The 12,380-nt window shown below is 44.2% G+C and overlaps 1 protein-coding gene across 2 annotated transcripts in view; it reads right to left on the reverse strand.

Moving 5' to 3' along the window:
- ZDHHC20 (zDHHC palmitoyltransferase 20) overlaps window positions 1-12,380 on the reverse strand; it is a 75,995-nt gene that overhangs the window by 34,658 nt on the left and 28,957 nt on the right. For both annotated transcript variants that reach the window (XM_084631326.1, XM_084631325.1), the window contains exon 2: window positions 9,077-9,103. In XM_084631326.1, the coding sequence (XP_084487452.1) occupies window positions 9,077-9,103 (27 nt within the window). The remainder of the gene's footprint in view (window positions 1-9,076; window positions 9,104-12,380) is intronic.

Genomic DNA, 12,380 nt, shown 5'->3' on the forward strand with positions numbered 1-12,380 from the left:
ATTTTGACCAGTTTCTACTTCTCTGTAACACCTTGTGAAGAACATTTATCTAGATGAGTGGTCACCAACTGGCCGATTGCGATCGACTGGTGGATCCTAGAGGATCTCCCAGTTGATCGCGATCTCTGGTGGTGCAGCGGGGCTGCCGCTAAGACAGGCTCCTTGCCTGCCCCGGCCCCATGCCACTCTCAGAAGCTGCCAGTGCAGCCCTGGGGCTGGGGTTCTCCGTCTGTGTGCTGCTCCTGCCTGCAATCACTGCCCCTGCAGCTCCCATTGGCCAGGAAAGGGAAGCTGTGGCCAATGGGAGCTGCGGGGGCGGTGCTTGCAGAAAGGGGTAGGGCGCAGAGCCACATGTCGCCCCCCGCCCCTCCAGGGGTGCACTGGTCCCTTCCGGGAGCGGCGTGGGGCTAGGATAGGCAGGGAGCCTGCCTTAGCGGCAGCCACACTACACCACCAGAGGTAAGTGCTGTCCAGCAGGAGGCCGCACCCCAACTCTCAGCCCTGCCCCACCTCCCAGAACCAGCACCCCCACCTGCACCCCAACCCCTGCCTCAGTCCTGACCCCCTTCCCAGAGCCAGCACCCTGTACCCCTTCCTGGAACCCAACCCCCTTCCCCAACCCTGATTCCCCCTCCCAGAGCCAGCACCCTGTACCCCTCCTGCACCCAAACTTTCTCCCAGAGCCCACACCCCCTCCTGCATCCCAACACTGTGCCCCAGCCCGGAGCCTCCTCCTGCACCCAAACTCCCTCCCAGAGCTTGCACCCTGCACCCCAACCCCTTGCCCCAGGCTCAGCCCAGAGCTCCTTCCCACACTGCAAACCCCTCCTCCCCAGCCCAGAGCCTGCATCCCCTCACGAACCTCAACCCCCTACCCCAGTGAAAGTGAGTGAGTGATGGAGAGGGGCGGGGCTTTGGGGAAGGGAAGGGGCAGATCCTAGGTTGCTCTTAAATTCAAAAAGTGATCTTGGGCATAAAAAGGTTGGAGACCACTGGTCTAGATAGTTAAAGACAGAACTCATTGTATGCTGATGTGTGGCATCTTGTGGAAGTTGAAAATCATTGGCCACTGATTAGATGTCAAAACTTAATACCATGCTATTTTAAATGCAATACCAATGAACAACACTAATTTAACACAGCTAACAGCAGTAAGATAAGAGCATCTGATTAGAGCAATGGTCCCCAAGAATGTTGGGGAGGAGTGCGCAGTGTAGCCAGCCACGGGGGGCAGGGACAGAGCACCACCCAGCCCCACTCTGCCCCCAGCGGGGCACGGACAGAATCCATTATTTGTAAAGGGGGTTGGGCCTGACAAACACTTTGGAGACCACTGGATTAGAGAGAGGCAACTTCAGGATCTGACCCAAGGTGAGAGCTGAGTATACAAGGGAACAGGATAAGAGGGGTGTCCCTTTAAATTGCTGACATGTTTATACCATCAGGAGAATGCACTGATACATGTAGCTTCTTGCTAGGCCAACCTTAATGGTTCCTAGGTCTGCATGTCATATGTTTTAAGAATGGAGATCTATAGAGGAAATGTCACTGAGCATGTAAGAATATCTAAAGATGAATGTAGAGCTTACACAATGCAAACTGATCGGGTCAGACACCCTTACTGGATAATGAAAGAAAAATCGACTAGAACTTCCTTCCTGACAAAAACTGTCCCCGGGAATTGAAGAAGCCATTAGAAATCACGCGAGCAACATACCTGACATGTGGACCTGGGGACCACAATGCTTCTCCAGTGTAGCACATGACCTACACCTCATACCAGAAGTAAACAGGAACCACTGACTGTTGGTATGATGCAGACAGACTCCAAAAAGGCTTTTACAAACAGGGAGAAAGACCAACCTTAAGGACCTATATGAGCAAAGCGACTAAGCTAACTCAAAGACTGTAGCCAAAGTTGTTCCAGCATATCTACCTAGTCAAAGAAATCAAAGTACTGAATCATCAAACTGCTGTGACTCAAGCAGCATCAAGGCAAGATATCTTCTAACTGATTTTGAGCAGCAAGTACACTCCTTTCTAAGAAGATACAAGAACTTCAACAACCCAAATTAAGCTAAGAAACAGAGAAACCAAGGAGTCGTCCAGCTTGTCAGTCTCCCATTGAATTCCCTTCCCCATCAGATGAAATTAGGCTGAAGTAATGCGAACAGCAGCAAACTGCAGCCATGAGGAAGGAGATAGTTATTTGGCTCCATTGGTCTTCACCAGACTAAATCCTATTCAGTTTCCCAAGAGGCACATTTCCAATCTAAACAGTGTTGGAAGATAATGGAACACTAATTAGCAGGCATGTCAATGCCACCTAAATCCCAAAATTGTTACCCCCGTTCACTATATTCATACCTTACTATGTAAGATTCTTAAAACTAGCCACTATGAACAGTTGCTCTCACCTACTGTTGAGATTAAACAGCTGCATGGTATCAGGCAACAACCCTCTTAAAATGAGGAAATAACAACAAACATTTGTGTTATCTTCTCTTCCAAGAAGGGGGAAGCTTGACCTACTTTGCTATCCTGATATAGGGAAAAAAACATTTAAAGAAGCTATATTTAATGTTTGAAGGATGGCATGAAGTAGACAGTAAGCTTGCGGCACTTCCACCTGCTCCAAACAATGCACACACACACACTGGATGTGATCCACACTTAACTCCCAAAGGGGGAGAGAGGGTATGTTGTTGCACACAACATGAACTTTAACCTAAGCTTTCTCAGGCCCGTGGCTGTTCCTAGGGTTTTTTCCTCACCGGGCCCTTCTGCCCCATCTTCCTTGCCTTAGGCAAATGAACAACAAAACTTTTGTCATTCAGAAGTGTTTAAAAAAAACAAATCAAAAAAACCACACCCCCCCCGAAAGACAAAAGTTTTGTCGAGGAAAAGCGCCGATGCGAACAGTGATTTGACTGTCGGCAGCAGAGCGCTCCTGCCGACAAACAGCAGTTACACTGCGCGCCTTTTAACAGCCCAGCCGCAGCGGCGCAGCCGTGTCGCTAAAAGCTGCGTAGCGTAGAGACGGCCTTAGAAAGAGATTAGAATGATTTTAACACTCATGGAATAGAGCTAGTGGGACTCAAGTGACAAAGCAGTCAGCAAAAATAACTTTATATTCGTATGCAGAGTCCTAAAAACTGCCACCATGTTACGTGAACACTTATTTCTTTATGAAATGTCCCAGGGTACTAGCACTATACAGAACAAATAAGATGGGGACTTCTCTGAAAAGCTTGAAGTCTAAGTTTAGACATAATAGGAGGCATGATAAAAACAGGAAGGTGGGTTGGGGAAGGAGGACAAAAGTAAATTTAAGATTACAATGGAGTTGGCTGGGTAAATCAGTGCAAGGGGGTGAGAAGAGTGGAATAGTTGGAACCAGAAAGAGGAAGTGACAGATGCACGAGGGCAGGACACAACTAAACTGTCTTAGCAGTAGGAGTTAACTAAAACATAGAAGATTACACTTAAAATGCAAGTTCTTTTGGGGGGGGGGGAAGGCCTCTCTAGTGTATGCGCGTACACACACACGCCCTAAGCCCTTACTGGGGCTAAGTGCTACTGCAATGCAAATAAGCAACAACAGATGGTAGTTAGTGGCAATAAGGGCAGAAATTTGTGGCCGTGCTAGCAATACTTAGCAGAAAGAGAAAAAACTGTCTAGACTTCTTGCAAAAGTGATGAAATCAGGAAGACAGAGAACTCTGCAGATGACACCAAGCTGGGAGGGGTGATACGCATTTTGGAGGACAGGATTAGAATTCAAAATGGTCTTTATAAATCGGAGAACATCTTAAAATCAACCAGATGAAATTCAATTAAGACAAGTGCAAAGTAGTACACCTAAAAAGGAAAAATCAAATGCACAAATACAAAATGGGGAATAACTGGGTAGGCAGCAATGAAGGATCGGGGTGGGAGGGTATAATGACTCACAAACTGAATATGAGTCAGCAGTGCAGTGCTGTTATATAAAAAGGCAAACATCATTCTGGGCTGTATTAACAGGTGTGTCTTGTGTAAGACGTGGGAGGTAACTGTTCCACTCTATCCGGCACCGGTGAGGTCTCAGCTGGAGTAGTGTGTCCAGTTTTTGGCACCACACTTTAAGAAAAATACAGACAAACTGCAGAGTCTCCAGAGGAGAGCAACAAAAAAATGATAAAAGGTTTACAAAACCTGATTTATGGGAAAGGTTGAAAGAACTGGACTTGTTTATTCTAGAGAAGACTCGGGGGGGGGGTGGTAGAGGAGAGGAAACGGGACCTGATACGAGTCTTCAAATATGTAAAGGGCTATTATAAAGAGGACGGTGGTCAATTGTTCTCCATGTCCACTGAAGGTATGACAAGAAGTAATGGCCTTAATCTGCAGCAAGGGAGATTTAGGTTACATATTAGGAAAACTCTTAACTAAAAAGGATAGGTAAGCACTGGTACAGGTTATCTAGGGAGGTTGTGGAATCCCCATCACTGGGAGGTTTTTAAGAACAGGCTAGACAAACAGCTGTCAAGGATGATCTAGGTATACTTAATCCTTTCTCAGTGCACGGGGCTGAACTAGATGACCTCTTGAGGTCCTTTCCAGCCCTACAATTCTATGACTTCTAAGTCATACAGCACTGGAAGCTGAAGGTCAGCCCTCCGCAGCTATACTCTTCAAGGGGAACAGGAGCCTTTAGAGTGCCCTGCCCAGACCGGTCCAGCTGTTACTGTATGACACGCAGGAGGAAATCCCTGGGATCAGGGTCCTGTCCTTTGGAGGTTGGCCCAATGCTGAACAGGCCCCTGCCTCTCTATCCTGCCTCACTTGCTGTCATTACTGCTGCTGTTGGGAGAGTGATTCTGCCAAGGGGTAAAGATGGGGCACAGGGGTGGTGGAAGACACCAGATTCAGAAGCTTCTCCTCTAGACTCCACCCAACCTGCAAAGGCAGTAGCAGCAGGACTCATTGAGGGCAACCCTCCAAAGATCCTAGTGCTGGCTCCAAGTATAAATATGCATTAGCTGGTTTCCTATTAAGATCTGTTTATTTTCTTGTAAGTACAAACCAGATGAAGGGAAGGAAAGGGAAAGGGAAAGGAAAAAAATAAAATAATCCCAGTACCAACTAGCAGGGAAAGTCATTTCACAGTTCCAGCATAATCTGAGATCGTAACCATGAAGTCTAACTTTGTTTGAAGTGTAAGAAATCTGTAAATTTAACAGCATTTTAACTGCAGTCAGCTAAAGGGATTGGCAGAGTTACTTCTGCTGTCTTCACTGAACAAATGTAAATTGGCAGACTAAATGGTCTAGTGACAGTGAGCTGACAAGTGGAAGGGGAATGTATTCAGGGCCCCTGCTTAGACTTTGTTCATTAAACAAACAGGTGTGGCAATACTGCACAAGGAGTAGTTGAGTGCTTAGAAGAAGAGAAGGTCTTGCATCACTCAGTAGTGCTGGGCTTTTGAGGGATCCATATGAAATCTTCTTCAGCTGAAGGAAGGGTTACACTGATGAGAGGTTCAAGACTGACAAAATGAACCCTACAGAAAACCCTACAGAATTCCCACTGCTCCAAACAAAACAAAAATGTGCTTACCACTTACATTTAGTATGTTTTCTAACAACCTGTCTTACAGAATCAAAACATGTGGGAGAACAGAGGCACAATTTGTATCTGACTGATAAAAAACATTTTCTTAAACTCTTTTGATAATCTTCAGATAGAGAAAGCAACTCTGGGAAACTGGATTAGATATGCACAACACCACACCACTCTGGAAAGTGATCAGGAACAGTCAGCATGGATTCACCAAGGGAAGGTCATGCCTGACTAATCTAAATCGCCTTCTATGATGAGATTACTGGTTCTGTGGATGAAGGGAAAGCAGTGGATGTATTGTATCTTGACTTTAGCAAAGCTTTTGACACGGTCTCCCACAGTATTCTTGTCAGCAAGTTAAGGAAGTATGGGCTAGATGAATGCACTATAAGGTGGGTAGAAAGTTGGCTAGATTGTCGGGCTCAACGGGTAGTGATCAATGGCTCCATGTCTAGTTGGCAGCCGGTGTCAAGTGGAGTGCCCCAAGGGTCGGTCCTGGGGCCAGTTTTGTTCAATATCTTCATAAATGATCTGGAGGATGGTGTGGATTGCACTCTCAGCAAATTTGCGGATGATACTAAACTGGGAGGAGTGGTAGATACGCTGGAGGGGAGGGATAGGATACAGAGGGACCTAGACAAATTGGAGGATTGGGCCAAAAGAAATCTGATGAGGTTCAAAAAGGATAAGTGCAGGGTCCTGCACTTAGGATGGAAGAACCCAATGCACAGCTACAGACTAGGGACCGAATGGCTAGGCAGCAGTTCTGCGGAAAAGGACCTAGGGGTGACAGTGGACGAGAAGCTGGATATGAGCCAGCAGTATGCCCTTGTTGCCAAGAAGGCCAATGGCATTTTGGGATGTATAAGTAGGGGCATAGCCAGCAGATCGAGGGACGTGATCATCCCCCTCTATTCGACATTGGTGAGGCCTCATCTGGAGTACTGTGTCCAGTTTTGGGCCCCACACTACAAGAAGGATGTGGATAAATTGGAGAGAGTCCAGCGAAGGACAACAAAAATGATTAGGGGTCTGGAACACATGACTTATGAGGAGAGGCTGAGGGAGCTGGGATTGTTTAGTCTGCAGAAGAGAAGAATGAGGGGGGATTTGATAGCTGCTTTCAACTACCTGAGAGGTAGTTCCAGAGAGGATGGTTCTAGACTATTCTCAGTGGTGGAAGAGGACAGGACAAGGAGTAATGGTCTCAAGTTGCAGTGGGGGAGGTTTAGGTTGGATATTAGGAAAAACTTTTTCACTAGGAGGGTGGTGAAACACTGGAATGCGTTGCCTAGGGAGGTGGTGGAATCTCCTTCCTTAGAAGTTTTTAAGCTCAGGCTTGACAAAGCCCTGGCTGGGATGATTTAATTGGGTATGGGTCCTGCTTTTGAGCAGGGGGTTGGACTAGATGACCTCCTGAGGTCCCTTCCAACCCTGATATTCTATGACTCTAGATTTCCTCGTGAGGTTATCGTTAGAGGCTTGCATGTGTATAGGCTTAGGGTCTACTGGTTTTTATGTGGTTGTATATAAGATTCAAAACAATTCACATGTTTAAAAATAAGTCAAATTAAGGGAGAAAGAGAGAGAACTACATGACTGATCTATTTACCTATTGTAAAATTAAACAGAAAATTATAATTAAGCACTGCTGTAACAAGATTTAAACATAATACACTTGAAATGTGAGGCAGAAATTTATCTGCAAGGATATGTGCTCTTGGCTTAAAATCACAGGAATATATTGATGCCACCTTGGCTGCTACAAGGCTCATTTTTCTACTGATGCAACAAATAACTAAAAAAAAACCTGACTACAAGAGCTATAAAGTTCAAGTAAAGGAGATTTCCTATTTCATATCAAGTCCTAAATGTGAATGTTTTCCTGCAAGTCAGACTTGTTTTGTTGTTTCTTCAAAAAAAAGTAGGAAGATTAAAAACAGCAAGGTTTCTCCTCTACTGCCTTCTTCTTCTTCATATTTTTACAGGTTATCCAAAAAAAAAAAAGCAAAAAAAAAAAAAGCTCAACTCTAGGAAAAGGAGGAGCTGCTCAGTGATTTGAGGATCAGGTCTCAAATGTCTACATTTCTTGGGCCTATAGGTACAAACTACACTAGATTCTATTCAGCTCTTCATTCTTCAGAATTATTAATTCCCTCCTGGGCTTTTCTATGATGCTAATCACTACAGTATCGGAGTGCTTCACAAAGGTATTTGCACAATGCCCCCCCGAGGTGAAGGGGTATTATTATCCCCATTTTACAGATGGTGAACCAAGGCACAAAAGGATTAGAGGTAAAAAGGATTCATTAATTTTGTATGTCCAATTGAAATGCCTAGGACCTGGTTTTTCACAGTGCTTGGCATTATACAGCATTTTAGATGTTCAAAGCATAGCTCCTATTGACCTCAGTAGCAGCTGAGTGCGCTCAGCTCCTCTTCATATCAGATTGCAGGGTCTCAAGTTAGGTTCCAGAAAATGAGGATCACATGATTAGTGACCACCTGTTAAAAGTCTGGTTGAAGTGTATTGCCCAACATCTCATAAGAACTCTGTGGCAGCAGCAGGGATAAAATCTAATTACTCAAGGCAGCACTCAGCTGCTTTAACCATAAGACCATACTCCCCTACCTCATTCACTACCCACTTTTTAATTTCTGCAACAAACGAGGCAGGAGTCCTACAAACAAGTCTGCTTCCCTACCCAACCCTGATTGAGCCCCAGAGTAGCTCCATCCTGTGAAGTGAATAAGACAGGGGTCTTGTAGAAAAAATAGCATGTAATCATGTAATTAAAGACTGTATTGTAACGTATGCACATAAGTGGGCTGAATTAAGGCTGCAAGGGCAAGTTTAATTCTGGCATTTCCTAACTTTGCAACCTTAATCATGTTCTTTCAACATAGTGTAACACAATACATACACACAACAAATGTGGTCAGAACCATCACTATGATAACTCCAGAATTTCAATAACCACATGACTGATTTTATTCTGCAATGGACGTAGCCATAGCAGCTATCAATAGTATGGTTACCACAACAATTAATGCACTTGAAAAACAAGGGGGAAAACCAGAGAGATGAAAGAGATTCGCATAGCACACATTAAGTGGTATAGAGAAAACATGATGTGGGTCTGATTTCCCCCTCTGCCCCCAATCACTTGTTTTGAAAGATCTGCGTAACTAAGTCATGGGTCCATTGCTCACATGAAATATGATCATCCCAAGCTTGTGGCACTAAAAGCTTGATAGATCCAGCCTCCTTGTGTTTTCCCTCTATGTACCCATCTGCTCGCTCTATCTAGAGAGTTACATAAAATCATACAAAATTGCATTGGTAAGGAAGTGTAAATTATACATCAGAAACACACTGTACATTTATATTACGGAGACAAGAAGTAGGCAACTTTCCTATTTATAAAACTTTCAATTTATTTATTTAGGATGAGTAATACATGTTTCCTACCTTTTTCTCCTGTTGAGGTAATCGTAACTAGGAAAAAAGAAAGAAAGAAAAGGTTAAATATATCTATATTGTGTTTTAAAGATCAAAGCATCTTACAAATGTTAATGGAGACTCCATAACCCTGTGAGGTAAACACTCATTAAACTTCTCCTCTAGGTTTCAACAATCTCAAAAGTCAGTGACAGGGCTACGAACAGCCAGGAGCCCCAGCTCCCTGCTCTAGCCAAATGAGCATGTTGCTCTTCACAAGTATTAATCCATATGTTTAATTAGATCTCAATTTAACAATTAAACATGTTGCCATGAACACCTACTATACTTTCTGAACTTTCTTAGGTTGTACACACACCCAAACAGCTTATTTACTGCCTACAGGGATTACAGAAAATCTTAAAATGACTAAAACCCTTCAATTGGCAGATACAGCGGAAAGTTTAAATAATTGCAGAGCCCTTTACAGAAATCCCTGTACAATTTTTTGTATTAGCCACACCCAATCTACTTTCTAAGAGCTCCACACTTCTCTATCACTTTCTACCCCACCGTCATCCTCCCCATCATGCAGGCATGTAATTTACAGGCTATTTTTGATTTCCTCTCCCCTGCCTGACACATTCTGCTCATATCTAAAGTCTTATCACTTCTTCCTCCTCAATATCTCTAAGATCTGTCCATTTATTTCTAACCCTACAGCTAAATCTCTTGTTCAGGCCCTCATTATATCTTGCCTTAACTAATGCAGTATCTTCTTCTCTGGCTTCCCTAAACCAACCCTGCACAGTTCAGATAAAATACTGCACTGGAAATTTTCCTTGCTTGTGATTTTGATCCCATCACCCCCCTCTCTGAATCCCTTCCTTGGCTCTCCACTTGCTACTGCATCAAATTCAAGTTTGTCATCACCTTCTCCAAAGCTCTGCATAACTCTGCCCCTCCCTACCTACCTGAGCAGGTCTCATTTTGCATGGTCTCCTCCCTCCCTGTTCTGCCAACTTTCCTAATTTCCACAGTCTGTCAGCTTTGCACAGACACAGCCATGCGTTTTCCCCTTGCACAGGCAGGGCATTCCTGTGCTTGTTTGCAAGGCCTTCACCCTCTCCACTTTAAATCCCCCTTAAAGACCCACTTCAGCCCAGGGAGAGGGCTGTGGCTGGGAGCAAACAGTTCCCAGGCTGACTGGGGGAAGTAGGCTCAGCTGGCCCTTATAAAAGGGCAGTAGGCCAGGAGCAGAGAGTCTCTCTCCGCCTTTAGAGAGAGAGAGATGGGCCTGGCTGCTGGAGAGCATGCCAGAGTACCTGAGGTTAAGCAGGGCTGGGGAAGGCCAGAGGAGCTGGGAGGTTCCAGACTGAAAAAGCCCAGGCCTGGCCAATGGCCTAAGATAGGTACTGCGGTTACAGGGGGCAGCCCAAAGGTAGGCAGAGGCAGCAGGTCCAAACCTCTTTGCCTGTGATGATTGGCTTATACACTGCAGTCTGCCCCAGTGTGCAGGTGCTCAATGGTCACTGGCAGTGGCCAAAGACTGAGGCAAGGTGGGGATAGTGGGTGGGGGTTCCCTGGGGAGGGGAGACCCAGAGACTGTGGGGATACTGCCAGGGGGCAGCCCCCTGGGTAAAAGGGGCACCAGGGTCCAGGAGGGACACGGGGGGCCAGCGCAACACAGGCCTGCAGAGGGTGCTCCAGAGGCTGGAATGCTAATTCCCTGGACGACCAGCAGGAGGCTCCGCAGGGGTGAGTTGCCGCACCTTGACAGTAAGTAAAATGTATGTTTCCCCCACTCCTCCTAATCTCTGTCTACTTGTCTGTCTGTCCTTCCATTGTCCTTAGGACTGGCATCACCCTCTTTTCTGATTGTCTAGATGCCTCCAAATAGTTAGTAATTCTTAGTAGTAATAAGACCTAACCAAAGAAGGAAAAAGCAAAACTATAAAATAAACTGCTCTGGCTTCTCTCACCATGCTCAGATGCTCCCTTTCTGCTTATGCTGGTGAATTAAAGGAAAGAACCACCTGCTCAGCACCATCTCCATTCCCCTATGCAGTTTTATTTGCAACTTTTTAATTCCTTCTCTCTAAGGGAAGGATCTTTATCTACCATCCAAAATACAGCAAGTTTGGTTTTAAACTGAATTAGGAAGAACGATTGGGTATGATCAAAACTAGAGTTTCTGTTAAGTGCTTTTTTTTTTTTTTTAGGATATTTTTCACCCCAGAGAACATGAACCAATAACATAGTAAAATAGTCCCAAAGCAAGTCAATATGTACAAAGACAAGTTACAACTGCTAAGAACAGGCTCACATGCTATAGGACAATAGAGTCTGTATTAACCTCTTGTGAGTTAAAATTTGTCTACACTTACAGTGGTGCAGCGCTATGTATGCCGACAGGAGAGTTTCTCCCACCAGGATGAGTACTCTACCTCCCTGAGAGGAGTGGCAATGTTGATGGGAGAAGCACTATCTACACCGGGAGTTCAGTCTGTATAGCTACATTGCTTGTGGTTATACCGACATAAGATAAAAGTATAGACCAGCGCTTAGAGGTTTCAAGTAACTGCGATTAATCGACAGCCCTAACTCACATGATTAACTAAAAATAAATAAATAAATTGCAATTAAAAAAATTAGTCGCGATTAATCGCAGTTTTAATCGCACTGTTAAACGATAGACTACCAATTGAAATTTATTAAATATTTTGGATGTTTTTCTACATTTTCATATATATTGTATTCTGTGTTGTAATTGAAATGAAAGTGTATATTTGATTACAAATATTTACACTGTAAAAATTAAAACAAAATAAATTGTATTTTTTAAATTCACCTCATACAAGTATTGTAGTGCAATCTCTTTATTGTGAAAGTGCAGTTTACAAATGTAGATTTTGTTTTTGAGTGCAGTTATGAAACAAACAAAAAAATGTAAAACTTCAGAGCCTACAAGTCCACTCAATCCTACTTCTTGTTCAGCCAATCACTAAGACAAATAAGTTTGTTTACATTTACAGGAGATAATGCTGCCCTCTTCTTATTTACAATGTCACCAGAAAGTGGGAGCAGGCATTTGCATGGCACTTTTGTAGCTGACATTGCAAGGTATTTACATGCCAGATATCCTACACATTCTGATGCCCTTTCGTGCTTCGGCCCCATTCCAGAGGACATGCTTCCATGCTGATGACACTTGGTTTTGTTTTGTTTTTTTTTTGTTAAAAAAAAAAATGCATTCATTACATTTGTGACTGATGGAGATCCTTGGTGGAGATTTGTATGTCCCCTACTCTGTTTTACTCACATTCCGCCATAT

Source organism: Lepidochelys olivacea (genome assembly GCF_965140295.1).
Source record: "Lepidochelys olivacea isolate rLepOli2 genome assembly, chromosome: 1".
In the NCBI taxonomy this organism is placed as follows: Eukaryota; Metazoa; Chordata; order Testudines; family Cheloniidae; genus Lepidochelys; species Lepidochelys olivacea.